The sequence below is a fragment of the Notamacropus eugenii genome, chromosome 7, assembly GCF_028372415.1.
Source record: "Notamacropus eugenii isolate mMacEug1 chromosome 7, mMacEug1.pri_v2, whole genome shotgun sequence".
Classification (NCBI taxonomy): domain Eukaryota; kingdom Metazoa; phylum Chordata; class Mammalia; order Diprotodontia; family Macropodidae; genus Notamacropus; species Notamacropus eugenii.
The window spans coordinates 14143411-14162644 of NC_092878.1; the positions used below are offsets into that span (position 1 = coordinate 14143411).

Sequence of the window (19234 nt, forward strand, 5' to 3'; positions counted from 1 at the left end):
ATCTTTCTCATTTCCTTGATGGGAATAGACAAGAACTTAGAGAGATATGCACATTTTTTTTTAGACTCTTACAAGGAGGGCTTATTTTACCTTTTGGTTCAGTGGATGTTTACAGTGGGTGAGATCATTGGAAAATTCCTCTGGCTTCTCCATATGAGCCTGCCTTTCATTGGAAAAGGTGAAATAAGAGCAATAAGGAAATGAGATGATAAAAATACTCTTGAAGAGGTGCTGATGAAAGTTATTACTTACAAATTATTATTTTATGTAATTTGTATAAGAGAAGCAGGAGTGCTCCATTTGTTGAATTCACAGAAGTACATTTTTGACATCCAATACATAACGTTCAGACATTGTCACCTGGCTGCCAGTAGTGTCACTCTTTCTCAGCACTCATGCACTCATGCACACTAACAACAGATTTGCTGTCCTGAGTTCTCCTAGGGTATCTCAATTCCTAGACAGAGGAGAGCCCTGGATTCCTTTGGTTCTCCCTAGAAGAAACTAGAGTCAAGAATTTTAACAAGGAATAGACATGCTCATTGTATAATAGAAGTACATACATAAAAGCAGTCATTGTGCTGCCACATTGCAAAGCATTCACTTATAGTTATATAGTTATAATTATCAGCTAGCATTTATATGGTGCTTTAAGGCTTTCAAAGCACACCACCAAGTTATCTCCCTTTGTCTTCACAACAACTATAGTAGGTAGGTATTGCTATTTATTCTCCAGCCTTATAGATGGGGGTAAATGGGAAGAGAAAGAGAAGTTAAGTGATTTGCCTCCAGGTCATAGTACTAGTCAAAGATCCAGGACTACATATGAACTCAAGGACTTTCTTGTCCCAAGTCCAAAACTCTATCTGTCACATTACCAACTTTCTGGCTTGCCAGGATGAAATGATCTTGGGATAATAGATTTAGAATTGAAAGGGACCTCGGATGCCATCTAATCTTATTCCCTTATTTTACTGATGAAGAATTGAGGCCTAGCGAAGTTGTCCTGAGGTTGTACAGGTGGGAAGAGACAGAGGTAGGATTTGGACAAGAAAGTAATCAATTACTGGGAACTCTTCCTCAAGCATTCTAATAGTGAAATTGTTGGGTTGGAAGGAAGGAAAGATGGGGGCATAGAACGTCAAAAAATTATTTGTATTTTATTTGACTTTTTACCCTTACCTGATAATTCTGGGAACTCATTCTCTTGTAAGGATTTCAACTGTGTGTATCTCATCCAATTTATGTTTCCTATCAGCAATTATCATTAATTCCCAGGTTCCCAAGATCCACAATTCCACCTTTTCTGTTAGTGCCTCACCTCTACATTTCACAATATTTTGACTAAGTTTCCCTCTGGGGTCTGACTAATGAGTCACCAGAGTCAAAGAAAAATATCTGAGGAATCTCAAGAACTCTTTCCTCTCTGTGAAGACAATTTTTCACTGAGGAAATTCCTCTCCCTTCAGGGAAATGAGTATATGATCTTCATTTGTGGCATATACTTGCCTTCTTTTTTCCTAATAATAGGCTGATTTTACATAAGTGCTATCATTTAGTGTCAAATTACATCAAAATTTGGTTGCCCAGAGAAGTTCATCAATATTGTACATCAATTTCATGATGGCAGGTTTGCCCTGGTTCTGGATAATGGACAAAGCTCTCATACCTTCCCAGTCACCCATGGAGTGAAACAGGGCTGTGTGTTTGCTCTCATACTTTTTAGCATGATGTTTTCAGCCATGTTGATAAATGCTTTCAATGAGAATGAACATGGCATCAAGGTCAACTACCGTACTGATGGTAAGTTCTTCAATTTGAAAAGGTTACAAGCCAAGACCAAAGTGGAGGGAATGTTGGTACATGATTTTCTGTTTGCAGATGATTGTGCACTCAATGCAACCTCTGAAGCTGAGATACAGCAAAGTATGGATCAATTCTCTGCTGCTTGGGCTAATTTTGGCCTAATAATTAACACCAAAAAAACACAGGTGCTCCATCAACCACCACCACATCAACCATTTGTGGAACCATCAATTACAACAAATGGAGAAGTTCTGAATGCTGTGGATAAGTTCTCTTACCTTGGTAGTGTACTTTCCAGGGATGTACACGCTGACAATGAGTCTGATGCACACATTGCCAGAGCTAGCTCAGTGTTTAGGAGGTTCCGAAGAAAGGTTTGGGAGAGAAGAGGTATTAGACTGACTACCAAACTGAAGGTCTACAGAGCTGTTGTGCTGACTTCATTGTTATATGATTGTGGAACATGGACAGTCTACCAGCGCCATGCCAGGAAACTGAATCACTTCCACTTGAACTGTCTTAGGAAGATTCTGAGGATCACCTGGCATGATAAGGTACCAGACACTAAAGTCCTTGCTCAAGCTGAACTGCCAAGTATTCAAACTATGCTTCAGAGAGCGCCACTCTGATGGGCTGGCCGCATTGTTCTAATGCAAAATGTATGCTTGCCAAAAAGACTATTTTATGAAGAACTTACATGGAACAGGTGGTCACATGGTGGCCAGAAGAAACGATACAAGGGCATTCTCAAGGTCTCTCTCAAGAACTTTGAATTTGACTGTGCAACATGGGAGACACTGGCACAGGACTGCTCAGCATGGCGTGCCCACATAAGAAAAGGTGCTGTGCTCTTTGAGCAAAGCAAAATTGAGACAGCACAAAGTAAAGGCAGGATGCACAAATTTGGGATATCCATCCCAAATATTCATATGAACTATCTGTTCCCAACCTGTAGTAGAGCATTCCAAGCTCATATTGGTTTGATCACCTACAGTCGGACACACTGAAATTTCACTTTACAATGGTGATGTCATTTTGATCCTCTTTGAAGATGAAGGACAACAACCAATCATTCAGTGACATTTTTGATTTGATTTCCCCTCCCCCCAAATATAATGGATACTAGCCATGTATTTTATTTCATTCCATCTGAACTTTGGTGAATAATTGTCCTTCCCAAACAGTCTTGGCATAGTTGTTAGAATCCTTGACCTGGATTCAGGAAGATGTATTTGTGAATCCTGCTACTCACATATAGCTTGATATATGACTATAAGAAGTACCTAAAATCAATCAGTAAGCACTTTCTAAGCATTTACCATGTGCTGAGTATAATGGGGAACTAGGCAATAGGAGTCCATTCTCAGAGGTGTACGGACAGTGTGATCTACCTGATGTCAAAGGACATGATAGGTTTTGCTGAAGTTACCTGTGGAATTGCTGGATAATGCATAATTGAAATGCCCTGTTGCCCAATTCAGAGAAGGCTCCCAGACCATTTTCTGTGTTCCTTTTGATTGGCTACAGAAAGAACAGAAGGAATGTATACACAAGTCCCTTGAGGTGTCATTGAAGCCCCCATTTTCCTTTTCTCTTGTCCAGCCAGGAGGACAAACTGTTATTTGGCCTCATACTGGGGGGCCTCGAACCAGCATGAAGCCCTCAGATTGCTAGCCTCAGATCCCACCCAGAAGCTGCTCTAAGTGCTGGGTATACAAAAAGGCAAAAAAATATAACCAAACTTGTATCCTAATGGGGTGACATTATCTATCTATCAATATATGAATAGATGTACCTATCATGTATTCATATTAATATGCAAGATTTCCCAAAAGACTTAACTGCAGTTATAAGCTTTAATAGCTTAAATGGTAACACGTTTTAATCGTATGTTACTATTTAAGCTACTTCATAGTTTATAGTGTAATATATGTTCTAAACATTCTAATGCTGTGTAGTACTACTCTATAGTAATATATATTACAATATCATATATAATATGTTATATGCTATATAGCATTCTACACAGTATATCATATATCTGAAATATATAGTAGTATACATTTTGTATATATGCATATATGTGTGTATGTATACACATGTATACATATGCATGTATACATACATAATGCATCAAAGAAGATGCAACGTGAGTCATGGATGCCTGGGCCAGTCAAGTTCCAGCCGCAACGCTAAATGCACTGGCAGGCCACTGAAGGGATTTGTAGCACAGCTCTTGGTCACAGAATGTAGGAGACAAGGATGTATGATATAATGAGGAAGGTAAGGAGGGAGCTTGAGACATAGAAAAGAATCAGTGGCAGGATAAGGGGCACAGGAGAAATCTGGCAGTCGGTCCATGTCACAAATAATGTGATCAATGATATTGGGACCACAAAATGACAACTAAGAGAGCTGGACAGTGGACACAGGATAGGCTAGGAAACCAACTACTTAGCAGACAGACATCTGTATTGTTAATGTATTTTTGCATAATGAGTTAATGTATTTTTGATTAATTAATGTCCATCAATTGGCTCATGTAACCTGCTTCAATCACATGGAAACCCGAGTCAGATGAGTCTAAGTCACATGGAACAGGAAGAGGCAGAGCTAGAGCACAGCTCAGAGTAAATTGGTCAAGTCTAGTTAGAACTAGGAAGGATGCTGGCATCTGGCTAGTGTGAGAGAGAGAACTTGTTTGTGATTTGTTTAAGGGAGCCGATTTGTGGGAAACCCAGAAGCGGGAAGGCTTGGGGGTGGTGTTGTCCTTTGCATTGCTATTGCATATAGATTTTTTTTTTTTACTAAGATGGATTTGGCTTTCTGGCGTCTGAATAAATGTTTCGGTTCTGTCTTTCATGTGGAGAGTCTGTGGTATTTCATGATTCAGAATTGTACTGGGATATTCTCGGCTGCTGTAGGCACTGTGAATATGGCACTGGCGCCACCACATCAAAGTGTAACAGTGCCTCAAGGTCCTAACGATTGGGGAGTGCAGTGAGTGGCAAATGTCAAGATAAGGATCACAAGTCATGATGCACAAGAAATAGGTTTCAGTTTCACAAAAGGAGAAGAAATAGAACTGGACTAGTCAGCTAGTGGAAAAGTTAGTTTTGGTATTTGAGAGGAAATTTTCCAACGTACTGAGAGTGGTGGAGCTGATTTCCATATCTTCAGGAACGCAAAGTTCCCAAGTGGGATGTGCATTGGGGTGTGAAACCTCTTGTCCCACCTTATTACACAGATGATGGTTCCATTCCGCATCATGATCAGTATGCAGATGATCAAGAACGGTAAAAAGGGTAAGATTTGCGCCTCTCACCAACCCGGAAAACCCAAGAGGAAAAATTCAGTCATGGTGTGTGCTCCTGACTTGTGCATTGGTGCCTGAGCTATGCAAAAGACCTAAAGATAATTATTTCAGTTGCCCTGCATATTGGGCATTTCTAAGGCAAGGATTTTTTAAAAGAAATTGTTTTATTTTTAATTGATGAAATAAAACAAGCATTTTCACAACACAGCAGCACAAATAAAAAGTTGATTGCATATGAAACTGCAAATCCATCATGCAAAACTTGCTGTTTTTCCCAAGTATACAATAGAGTTATCATGTAAATTCCCTTTTCCTCCACTTTTTTTCTTCCCTCTTCATCCCTGCCCTAGAGATGGCTACCATTAGACACATACACATATGGATATATATGTAGGAATGTATGTATAGGTAAAATCGTTCTATGCATACTTCTATTTATCAGTTCTTTAAAAAATGGAACTATGATTTGGTTCTTTTAAAATTCCAGGAAGTTTAATGATGCCTTTGTAGGATTTGTACACTAAACATCTTGTTCATATAGAAACCAATTCATAATTATCCTGTCTTCTTCTTAACCCACAACCTCTCAATTTTTTTCTGTACCAGTAAAGTGAGGTTTTAAATTTCTGGTGCCATCCATCAGACTTTAACCTGTCATTACCTCTTGCTTACCAGCATACCAAAGGTCTAATTCCCCATAAGAAGAAGAACGCAGGGTTTCCTCTGGTCTATTTAACATTTTCCAATAACAGCATATCATCCAGTCAGGTTAAATACCTGAGGATTGCTGTTTAAGAGGAGCTTACAGTGGGTGTACTGTATGGTTTAAAAGTTTACAAAGCTTATCATGGTTTTATTATGGTACTTTATTTGCAGTGGAATATTATCTTTCTAGGTTTCATTGTGCTTAAAATTCTTATTGGTCTGGGCCTTGATACTAAAGTAGTTTAGTTCCATGGGCCATGGAAATGACTGGCCCAAGTTGTTTTGTACAACCATTTGAGAACTTTTTCTGTAGTCTTCCCCCTAAGAGTATGAGCCCTAGGCAAGGTCTACTACTAATGAACCCTATGGCTCGGTCCCCTTGAGATATGTCCTTGTGACCCACTGGCCATGGCTTGGAAAATTTGTTATGCCTTACCCTCAAACTCCCAGTGAGAAATTACTCTTCTTTCTCAAGTTCTCAAATCTACCTTAGTAATTCCAGTGTCACTGGATCTCAGCAGGAATTGGTCCACCAAGGGATAATGCCAGATTGATAAGCCCCCTGCTTTTCAATAATGACTAAGGAAGATCAACATGAACCCAGTTCCTGATAGTTGAAAGAATGTATGTTGTATTGCAGAATTTTTTTTCTCTCAAAAGCTTCCTTTGAGGCAAATATCATGTATGATATAATTTCAGAGCTGGAAGGGACCAGAGCAGTCATGGAATCTACTCCACGTGTGAACAAAAATCTTTGTCACAGTGTGCATGGCAAATAGTCATCTAGACTTGACCTGAAGATCTGCAGCAATGGGAATCTCCTCTTCTTTCCTTCTGAGGCTGTCCATTACACTTACAAACAACTCTGATAGAAAATTCCTAAAGAATGTCGAACAAAAAAGAATGTTTGTGCTTTAGGGACTTACAGTCATGCTACTTCTTCTATTGCCTGCATATAAGCAGAATAAGTCTTATCCCTTTTATCCGTGATAGTCTTTCAAAGATTTTTCTTTTTGTGGCTAAACATCTTTGATTTCTTTAACCAATTCATGGCAAAATCTTTTGCCACAGGGTAGTATCTTGAGGTCCTTCACCATTATGGTCAATATCCTTTGTCTGAGTGCCCTGCAGGTTATCCAATGTTCTTTCTAATACGTGGCACCAAGAAGGAAACATTCCATTTCAGAAATGATCCCCCTAGGGAAGGTTATCACTTTCAGACTATCGTTCTTGTCCACTGTGCCCCTCTTCATGTAGTCTCATAAGGCAAGAGCTCTTTATGACCATCCTGCTATTAAGTTATTTGGAGTGCACTAAACACTCAGAGGCAGGTGGTTTGGCACAGTGAGTTTAGAATCAGGAAGACTCATCTTCCTGCATTCAGATCTGGTCTCAGATACTTTTGAGTTGTATGACCTTGGCTAAATCACTTAGCCCAGTTTGCCTGAGTTCCTCATCTGCAAAATGGACTGGAGAAAGAAATGGCCAATGTCTCTAGCTCAGAAAAGGGCATGAGTGGATGACAGCAATAAAAAAAACAATCAGATCATCCGTGGATAGAATATTTATGTAGCATCCTCTTTTTTCCTTATAATTTCTCTCTTCTTTCCATTTCTATTTCCACCACCACCACGGTAGTTCAGACCTTCTTTACCTCATGCTTGGACTACTATAATTTCTTCTTAATTTGTCTTTCTGCCTCTAGTCTCTCCCAGAAACAATCAGTCCTATAGAGGTTGTCTGAACCTATTGCCCAAAGATCTTCAATGCCCAAAGATCTGTTATCTTTACTGAATAAAATCCAAATAACTTGTTGATCTCTAAGGTCCTTTTCAGTTGTTACATTCTATGCTTCTTAATTTCTTATCTTTGTTGATATTCAAAGCCCAATCTTCTTTTCTGTGTGATACATTAACTGGCACACCTCAATAGAAAGGGAAGTCCTCACAATGTAATTCTGAGGTTTCAACCAAGTCTGAAGCAGAGCTATTGAAAGATTACTACCTAAAAATGTTAACTGTGTCCAGATCAACACATTTTGACCAAAAGGTCATAGATACAGGAAACAATTATGGAAATCCACAGAATAAGCCTCCCTGGACTCCTTCCATTAAAGGAAGGCAATCATGCTTGCTGGATGTGCCAGAAGAGAAAAATCTTTTGGGACCAAAAATGTGTTGCTTCTTCCCAAATCAAGTCTGACCTTCTCCCTTCTATCCTCTGGTACTTGTTTGCTATGCGTCTTCAATACTGTGAGTATCAGCCTAAAATGTATCTGCAATTGGTAAATTATGGCTAGGTACTGAATTTTTCTGGGTAATCATTGTCTATAGCCTAGCAGAGATTGTAGGACACTCTCCTGATCTTGAGGCTATAGTAGATACTTTTCTTTTTTATTTTAAATACTTATTTCATTCCAAACTCATGAAATAAAGTAAGCATTTCTATAAAAAAGTAGAATAGGAAATGGATCCTTGCATGTGAAAATGCAAACCTGTTATGTCCAAATTATTATTCCTTTTAAATATATAATAAAATTACCACCTACCTTTCTTTTTTTTTTCTTCCCTTGCCCCCTCCCCAGGTTGCTACCATTAAACACAAATACGTGTATATATGTAAAGTCATCCTATACACGTTTGCATTCATCACTTCTTATCTGGATATAAATATTGTCTTCCTTCAAAAGTCTTTTGGAGTAAATTTGGGTATTTATAATAGTCAAAATGACTTAGTGATTCGAAGTTGTTCTTAAAACAATATTACTGTTACAGTATACGATGTTTTCTCGGTTCTACTCATTTTGCTCTTCATTATTTCATACAATTCTATCTATGTTTTTCAAAAATCATTAAGCTCATCATTTCTCATAGCACAGTAGTAGAGGTGGCTGCTTACCTGCACCTCAGCTCAGTTACTTTCTCATCTTTTTAGCACCAGTTTCATCTATTATTATTCTCTTATATGTAACTTATTCTACAGTTGAATTGATTATCACCTTTCCTAAAATATGATGTAAGCTTCTCCATCTTGGTAACTTGGGTTCTGGTGTCATTTTATACAGCCTCATTTAGTCATATAGCTATCATTTTATACAGCAACACGAAATAAAACTTTCCAACTGAGTACTCAGAGTTAGGTATGTTCTCTCCACATACTGGTATAACATGTGATTTCTCATAGGAAAACTAAATGGGTTGCCTAGATTCTTTTTCTGGCAATTTATAGGATTTGAGTAGATTAATGTGGCAGGAAGAGACATGGAGACCTAGCAGAGGCAAGTTGTTACGCAGAAGTAAATGAATTGAAGTAGAAGAACATCTTTACTTGCAACCATAAAATACAACAGGAAGTCATAATGGAGCATATGTTACTGAAATATAAAGGAGAAGGCATAATGGAATCCTGCATAACTTATTATGGGATGCTACACATAAACACTATCCCTTAGTGGTAAATTCAATACAGTAAATTTTTGTATGTCAAGTTTCACTATGATGAAGCAAGCCTTATGACTCCATGCAGGAAGAATAGTAGATGGTAAAGTTAAGGTTCACTCATGGACTTTGGGAAAAAATAGGAATACCAGCAGTTTCTTGTTGAAATTCAGTTGTGGGAGGAGTTGTGTTGAGAATGCCATTTTCTAATAGGAGTAAAACCCCACTCTAACAGGCAAAAGGAGAGAGGAAGGAATAAACATTTATACAACACCTACTCTATGCCAGGCTGTATGCTAAGAATTTTACAAATGTTATCTTGTTTGGTCACAAAGTCTATTATTATGTGGATTCATATGTATTGTAAATGATTGTCCCCTAAAGTGTAAAAGTTATATTTCTCAGAGCTTGCCAGCATAAGAAAGGGATTCACTGTAGGTGTGACTCAATTCAATTTTTCTGAGGAAGAATTATAAGATATATCAGTATGGAAAGAGAAGATACCTTATCTGCTGTGGTCTCTCCATCATTTAAATGGTCATGGAGAAAACTAAAAGGAGAAACCATGAATTTAGCCTTCTCCCTTCAAACTCTGTATAGTCTCATCTAGAATCTGAGTTTGGAAGTCTCTGCTCTGTAAGTTTTTCCTCTGATCTTGGTTCTACACTTACTTGTTTCCCAACATCTTATGTATCTCTATACCAACAATACAATAACCCTGGAACTTTCCTGTTATTATTGTTATTATTTAGCTCTGGCAGAACACTGAATAGGTTGTACAGAGCAGAGTTTTCTGGGTTATTTATAGTAGTTTGTAGAGGAATGCGGATATGATGAATGTCATTGATGCTGTCTGTACTTGGAGGTTGATTTATGTAGCCTAAATTTAAAAAGAAAGCTCAGGAAAATTTGAGTCACCTTCCTGGATCACTTTCTTTACTAGTTGAATCGATAAAATTATGAATTGCATGGTACATGAGATTTCTATTAACAGTCAATAGCTAGAAACTCTTGGAGTCTGATCCCTGATGAAAGGATTGAGGAGATGGCAAAGGAGATTCCCATTGGACAGAATTTGTTTTTCACATAAATGGCTTCCATGATGTCCCAGGTGTTGTTCCAAGAATCCTTGGTTCCTGCCTTAAGTGTTCCTTCTAGCACCAGCACCTTCTCTCTCATTCATAGTAAATTGGCTCCTAGGCCTAGGTAGGTCCAGTGATCTAAATCCATGCTTATAGATATATCTAGATGAATCTCAGGAGAACATCCATCAGTTTAGAAAGGGAAGGAGCAGCCCAGGAGCAATCATCTTCTTTTGGGAATGAAGAAACTTTTCATGATGAAATATTTGCTTCATATACATTTTCCCTTTAATGACTTTTATCTGTAATAGAATCTTCTTACTTGGCTTATCAACTGCCAATTTACACCATTCGATTCAAGCTATAAACATTTTATTTATTTTTTACTCTATTTTTGTGATTTTCTTCGTTTCTGCTAATCCATGATGAGCATACAATTTATTAAACACTTTTTCACATAAATTGATATAAACCTAGTCTGTCATGATGTTTTCTCATATTATATAGCTAATATCTCCTAAAACACACCCAACATTTCTATTCCTTTTCCATCCATTTTTTCTTTTTTTTTTGTTTTATTGTCTTTTTAAACTCATTTCTACACATCTTATTAGAAGTAGACAGTACATTGAAAGAGAGTAGAAATGGTTAGGAAACAATCTATACTCTGAGAGAATATTGTTGGGAATGTAGAAATAAACAGTGGATTAGCTACATTTAAGCATTAGTAGCGGGGAGGAGAGGTCATGTCCATCTGCAGGACATAAGGTTTTGAAGGATGAAGAGCATACCTCCTAAAACTCTGTAGGAAGCCTTGGCACCTCCCTGGCACCCGTCCTTCATTATTTAGCAGGTGTTGAATCTGATTGGTGTGCTGAATGGCACCTGAGTATTTTCAAAGAGCTAATACATAATCCTGAAGCCTCACAGGGAGTGTGTCAGTTCCCCAGTAGATAGGAACCCCAACAGTGCTTTAGTTCTCTCTAAAGGGGCACAGAATAAAGAACTTTACAGAAAAACAGACCCCTTTGAAGTGCTGGCTAACACCAGATGCATAGAAGCAGTAAATAAACTGGTAGGCATGAGCTTCCTTCGCCCTCCTAAACATCCTTCTGGGCTCCCTCCCCCCTCTCCCTGCCTTCATACTATGATGAAGTTTCTTTGTTGAGCCTGGAGGCAAGATCTGGTAGCAAATGTCAGCCACCAAATTCTCCGCTTTCATAGTTCTTGACAGGAAACCTCTGTGGAAAACATTACATGTAGGTTATTTCTCATATTCTGTTTTAAGGGCTTTGGGCCCCAGCTCCCTAGGAAGTGTGTTACTTTTCATTGGATCCAATTTGTGTGTCATATCAGTGAATACTGTTAATTTCTAGATTTCTCTTCAGCAGGCTTAGGGACTATATACTCTGGTTGTATTCTTTCTTTCCGAATTTATTATTTATTTTAAGCAGTCTTCCTTTTTTTTCAATTTTGAATTCCATATTCTCTCTCTCCTTCCTATTCCTCCCCCCACTTAGTGAGAAGACAAGCAGTATGATATCAATTATACATATGAAATTATGCAAAAACATATTTCTACATCAGCCATATTCTTAAATAGAAAGAGAAATAAAGTGAAAAATTATACTTCAATTTTCACTCCGAGTTCTTCAGTTCTCTCTCTGGAGGTAGATGGCATTTTTCATCATGACTTCTTTGGAACTGTCTTGGATCATTGCGCTGATCAGGGTAGCCAAGTCTTTCACTGTTGATCATTGGTACAACATTGCTGTTACTGTATGCAAGGATCTCCCTGTTCTTCTTTCTTCATTTTGCATCTGTTCATATTTTTCTTGCCTTGTTTTTCTGAACTATAATTCTCTAACTATAACACCCTAACTCTCATCATTTCTTTTTCTTTCTTTTCTTCCTTCCTTCCTTCCTTCCTTCCTTCCTTCCTTCCTTCCTTCCTTCCTTCCTTCCTTCCTTCCTTCCTTCCTTCTTTTCTTCCTTCCTTCCTCTTTTTCTTCCTTCCACATTAGCTGTTACAAAATAAAATACAGCCCCCAAACCCCAGGAATAACAAATAAAGTAAAAAAAAAAATAGTATACTTTAATCTGATTTCAGATTCTATCACTTCTTTCTCCAGAGATTAACAGTATTTTTAACCTTAAAATCTTTGAATAGTCTTGTATCATTGTATTACTGAGAATAGCTAAATCATTCACAGTTGACAATTCTACAATATTGCTATTAATTGTATATTATTCTCCTAGTTCTGCTCATTTCATTTTGCATCAGCTCATGTAAGCCTTTCCAGGTTTGTCTGATACGTTGGGCTGATCATTTCTTAGAGCAGAATAGCATTTCATTATAATTACATATCACAACTTGTTCAGCCAATGGATGGGCATCCTCTCAACTTCTAATTCTTTATTATCACAAAAAGAGCTGCTTTTATTTTTTTGCCCATATATTTTTGCCCATATATATCCTTTTCATTTTTAAAAATCTCTATTGGGACTTTATGGAAAGATGACGTAAAAAAGTCACACAGAATGAAGAATCATGGATGGGTTGCAATTTTCAGTGGAAGGGGAATTATGAGATTTCAGATCCTTCTCAGTACTGAAGCAGAGCCAAAGATTAATATAAGTCATCTTACCTTTCAAATAATTCTCACTAATTATTTGATTTTCAATCCTCCTAGGACTTTCCTTAGTGCATTTTTCATATCCTTGTTGCGTAGGCTGTAGATTAGGGGATTTAAGAGGGGAGTTATTACTGAGTATACCAGTGTGACAATCTTCTGCATTCCAGCTGGATTACCAGATGTTGGGCTTACGTACATCACCATGAGGGTGCCATAGAACAGAGACACGACAACCAGATGGGATCCACATGTGGAGAAGGCTTTTCTCCGGCCAGCACCAGAGGGGACACGCAACACGGCTCTGAGAACCAGGGTGTAGGATCCAAGGATGGGGAGTAAGGATCCAAAGATAATCATGGAGTTCAAAGTGTAGCAAATCAGTTGAATGACAGGAGTAGGGACACAGACAAGTGCAAGTAATGGGCCTTGCTCACAGACAAAGTGGTCAATGATGTTAGGGCCACAGAAAGGCAGCTGAGATATAAGAATAATGGGAACTGGGTAATAAAGGAATCCACCCACCCAACAGGCGGATATCAGGGTGGCACAAAAGCCTCCTGTCATGATGGTGGGATAGTGTAGTGGACAGCAGATGGCTAGGTACCGATCATATGACATGACTGATAGGAAGAAACACTCAGCATTCCCCAGGGAGAAAAAGAAATAGAATTGGAAGAAGCAGCCAGAGAAGGAGATGGTCTTTTTCTCAGATAGAAAGTTGGCCAACATGTTGGGAACAGTAGAAGAAACATACCATATTTCAAGAAATGCAAAATTCCCCAGGAGGATGTACATGGGTGTGTGGAGCTGCTTGTCCCATTTCACTGCACAGGCAATGGCTCCATTGCTCAACAGAGTCAGGATGTATACCACTAAGATCAAGGAGAAGAGGAGATTCTGCATTTCCCCATGAGCGGAAAACCCCAGGAGTACAAACTCAGCCACAGTGTGTGCAATTGACCTGTTAGGCTCCAAAACTGTGGAAAAGATAGACAAAAATGACACAAACTATCTTGTTTTCAAGTAATCATGGTAAGAAAAAAGTTTAAATTTCAATGGAAAGTGCACTGGTCCATTCTGAAATTAGATGTCCTATCCTTTGCTCCTATGGGACATACTCTAGTGGAGGGAATAGCACCAGAATTAAACAGGTTTCTGCTTAATCTGAAGGTAAAGATGTATCACAGATTAATTCCTGAATACTACCAGTTGTGCTTGGATTCTAGGGGAACACATATAATACAGTCTTTGCAGTCTTTACACAAGTGTAGGTACACCAGCAGAAGACATTTACTGTGCACATAGAAGGATGTGCACATAGGAACTTTAGATCACCAGAGTATACAGTATTATAGACTTATAGATGGAAGGCACTTTTGAAGTCATCTAATGCAATGATCTTATTTTTCAGCTAAGGGAACTTGGGCACAGTGGGGTTTAAGTGACTTGTCCAAAGATAGATGAGTAGTAATTAGCATAGCCAGTATTGAAACCCAGGTCTTCTGACCCTACATCCAGCCCTCTTTCCATGGTCATGCTGCCTCAAGAATCCTCACTATTTCTTTATTTTGCATGGAAATAATCTAGTCTCACATATTGGTAAGACATATCCTCAGTAACACCAGTCTTTTTATTACTGTTTCTGCTGCTTACATGTTCTGTCTGATTGAACCTTCAGTGTAGAAGCAAATCCTTGTTCCTTCATCTAGCAAAACCCTTGTACCTGCTCACTTTCCATCCTGGAGAACTTGCTACTGTGCCTAGAATTCTGTGCTAGCATTAGTTTGAAACAAGGACTACTTAATTCTGTCTGACCCCTGTTTCTCTAAATCTTAATAAGATTTGTTTTTTAATGTCAATATCCCTCATAAATGGGTAAAAATGTGTCCAATTTCTTCTTAGTTTGAAGCAAGCCAGATCTTAAAGTTGACATCACAATGACTTATTTTCTGTGATACTTGTAGCCATCGTGTACAGAGTTACTATTCTACTAGCTTTATCTTTGAATGTGAAGAAAGAACATAAATACTATCATTTTCAGATGAACCTAAACACGATAGGTTGTTAAAACTAGAGACAACTCTTGTTCGAGCCATTAAAACTAATCTCATATATTTTCATTTTTCTTAACAAGACTAATTCACTCCTATTATATTGTTTGTCCTTCATTTTGAAAGAGGACCGATGACATCATGGGGATTGATGTTATGACTCAAGTGTGAGTTGGATTTAATTGAGGCAGAGATGTGCAAAGTCATGAATTTCATTCCTTCAGAGTTTTCAAAATGCAGTGGCAGGACAAAAGTCCTGCCATGACCCATGAGGCAATAGATGACCATGGTGTCTTTGTTTTCTGATTAAACTCTAAGTGCTCCACAGTGCCTGTTTCATGGCCATTGGAATAAATTATTCTCATCCCACTCACTCTGCTAGAGAAAGTCTTCACATGCTTGACATAGACACCTCCTTAACTCACTGACAGGTTTGAAGTCTGTCAATTACCCTCAAGGTGATTTAGTGGATCTGTGGGGATGGCTTACTGGAGTGTGGTCTCTGTGCATGCTAATTCCTTGGAGCTCCAGGTGAGAGTTGGGTGAAGGTGGACACCCTGAAAAGGGCTTGGCAAACCTCACACCAGAGATGCTAATCCTCCCTGAACACCCGTTACACCCAACTCCTTTTTTACAACTCCTTTGTAATGATACAAGAGAAATAAGATTTTGTTGATGAACCCAAATAAGTAGGTCACATTTATCTATGCTGGAAACATGAACACTTTAGCCTCTACATGAACATATCCAACCTTCATTTATCACTTAATGTGTGCAAAATGCTCTAGTATTGAGGAAGATATATTGATTAGCAAAGATTTGGTCCTTGTCTCCATGAAGGTTAGAAAAATAGAAATGTCCAGACCTGTAAGGGTGAGTAGTGCAAAATAAAAATATCTGAAAAAAATTTCATTAAATAATGCAAAGAAAGGAATCAGAAGCCATGGAACTAAGTAAATGCTAACACCAAATGTAAAATGACAGGTGTACATTATTGAATGTATCACAGAATCACAAATTTGAGAGTTGGAAGAGACCTCAGTATCCCTCTAGTAGAACCTAGGATGTGGTTGTCATTATTTGTCCTTTGGTCTCAAAGAAGACCATGATACCTGCATTGAAAGAATCTCCACTCTAACCTACCCAGCGTGATCAGCTAGACTGTCCTTGAAGATCTCCAAGGAGGGGGAAAGAGAAATTGTTTGGTTCTTAGAAGGAATGGCTGCTAGGTTGTTTCAGATATTTTATATGTTGCAATTAAATTATTCCATTGTTGTCACAAAAGCAAGTTTAGTTGTTTTTGATATTTAGTATTATTTATAACAAAGCAATTAAACATATTGACTAATCTCACAATAAACCTATGGCAAAGTGATACATTTTTTGGATAACATGTTCACTTACCAAAATTGATCCTTTTGTCCTCCATGAAGTCTGTAGTGAGGAAGGGTGGTACTATACTCTGCTTGTTCCAATCTGGAGTAAGCAGAGAAGAAAAATATTTTCAGGAGAAGAGTATATGTTTTGAAATCAGGTTAAATGTTAGCCTCTTTTTAATGAAAAGAGTAGTTGGCTCAGTTGATATGATATTCATGGCAGTGGAAAAATTTTCCAATAAGCAGCATAGTGTTAGTGGAGTGTTTATGTGTGCATGTACATGTGCATGCGTGCATGTATGCATGTGTGCATGTGCATGTGTGTGTGTGTGTGTAGTTACTAATGAAGACAATTACTGAGTTAATAGATCATTTCCAGGTGGAGAAAGAAACCTTTCCTAGAACTGTTTTAGCATAGCAGTATCTTCAAAATATATTGAGGCGCTCTGCTTCCTCTCCTAGTGAAGGGTTTTCCTGATTATCCTCCACACCACAATAAGAGTCCTGTGTGGTATAAACATTGTTATTACTTACTACAATCACAGGTTTGTCATCCATGGAACCAGGAAGAGAAACTGTGCCTTCTTGCCCAGAAACTGGAGTTTGTAAGTCTCAGTATCTTGTCTTCTGACATGGTTATCATGTTGGAATCATAAAAAATTAGAGCTAGGAAGGATATTAGATAAATAAATGAAGCACTGACAATCTCAACTCAAACTAAATCCTATGTGAATTTTATTGATAAGCACATTTTATCATGTCTATCCCACTTATGGTAAAGATACAATGAGGTAGAGGAGAGTAGAAACAATGAACCCAGATAATTCACCTTCTGAATTCTAGTAGTTGGCCCCACGGTATTTAACAAGAACATTTGAAAGGCTCCAAGCTTTCCCATCTCCTTGATGGGAATAGTTGAGCACGTAGAGAGATATATACACTTTTTTTAGACCCTTGAGAGAAAAGCTTGTTTTACTTCTTGGTTCAGTGGATCTGTACTGTGAGTAAGATTAGTGGAAATTTCCTCTGACCTCTCTAGATGAGCTTAAATTCCATTTGAAAAGTTGAACCAAGAGCTAAAAGGAATTGACATGTTAAGAATGCTCTTGAAGAGGCACTGATGAAGATTATCCTCTTTCAGTTATTATTTGATGAAATTTCTATAAAAGAACAGGAGTGCTCCTGCACCCACCCCATGAACCACCTGTTGGATCCATGGAGGTGGTTTTTGACAACGCAATGCATTAATTCAGACATTATCACCTAGCTGCCAGGAATGTCTCTCTTCCTTAGTACTCCTACACACTAAGAGCAGATTTGCTGAACTGAATCCTCCTACAGTATTTCTGTTCCTAGGCAGAGGAGAACACCAGGATCCTTTTGGTTTTTCTCTAGAAGAACAAAGAGTGAAGAACTTTAAATAAGAATAGACATCTTCATTGTACGACAGTAGTTCATAGAAAAAACTGTCACTGTGCTGGCTATAATGCGAATCTTCCTCTGACTGCTGTAGGGTCGTTAATACTTAACAGTTAGCATTTATAGGGTGCTTTTAGGCTTTCAAAGCACTTCACCAAGTTATCTCCTTGTATCCTCACAACCACCATGGGAGGTAGGCATTATTATGTGTAATAATAGCAGGTCATGCTGCTAGTCAAGAATTCAAATTGAACACAGAGCATTTTCAAGTCCAAAAATCTATCTGCTGCACTACCAGCTTGCTGACTCACTTGGGTGAAAGGATCACAGGATCATAGATTTAGAATTGTAAGGGACCTTAGAGGCTCTGTAGTCTGACTCCCTTCTTTTACTGATGAGGAACTGAGGCTCCGGGAAGTTAGGCAATTTGATCTGAGGTCATACAGATGTGAAGTGACAGAGTCAACATTTGAGCAAGGAGGGAATCAGTTACAAGAAGCTCTTTCTCAAGCATCCTAATCTGGAAATGGATGGTAGATGGAAGAGCAAGGCGGGGCATAGAATGTAAAAAATTATATGTATTTCATTTGACTTTTTCCCCTACCTGACAATTCTTGGAACCCATTCTCTTGTAATGATTTGAACTGTGTGTATCTGATCCAATTTATGTTTCCTATCAGTAGTTATCACTGATTCCCAGGATCCTACGATCCACAGCTCCCCCATTTCTATTACTTTGTGCTGTACCCCTGCATTTCACAATATTTTGACTTGGTTTCCCTCTGGGGTCTTACTAATGAGACACCAGGGTCAAAGTAAATATGTGGGAAATCTCAGGGGCTCTTTCCTCTGTTTGACGACACTTTTAAAATTTCATTGTGGGCATGTTCCCTTTCTGTAGGGAAATGAGTATGACATCTTTATTTGGGGCATATTCCTGCCTCCTCTTCCTTCCTTATAATAGGCTGACCTTACAAACTGGTATCATTCTGTTGGCATTTTTGACTTGTTTTCCCCAAAATATAGTGCATACCAGCCATATATTTTATGTCATTCCATTTGAACGTTGGTAAGTTATTGTCCTTCCCAATTAGCACTGGCTTAATAGAGTACTTCACCTGGAGCCAAGGAGATATGTTTTAAATCCTGCCACTGATATTTGGCTTGATAATTGACAATGGGAAAGTTCCCAAAATTAATCTGCAAGTGCTTACTAAGCATTCCCATGTGCTGAGCATAATGAAGAACTAGGCAATGGGAGTCCATTCTCAGAGGATGCATGGGTAGTGTGATTTGCCTAATGCCAAATGAACTGGTGGAGTTAGAAAAACTTACCTCTGGTGTTGCAAGATAATGTGTAATGGAATGACTCTGTTAACCAATTTTGGGAGAGTTGGTAAGGACTG

The 19234-nt window shown here is 38.4% G+C and overlaps 1 protein-coding gene across 1 annotated transcript; it reads right to left on the reverse strand.

Annotated features, from left to right (window-relative positions):
• Positions 1–13015: 13015 nt before the first annotated feature.
• On the reverse strand, positions 13016–16967 carry LOC140514059 (olfactory receptor 11H6-like). The gene is made up of 2 exons (XM_072624037.1): positions 16944–16967; positions 13016–13990 (listed from the first exon to the last, which is right to left on the reverse strand). The coding sequence occupies exons 1-2, from the start codon at positions 16965–16967 to the stop codon at positions 13016–13018; spliced, it is 999 nt and encodes a 332-aa protein (XP_072480138.1).
• Positions 16968–19234: the final 2267 nt, after the last annotated feature.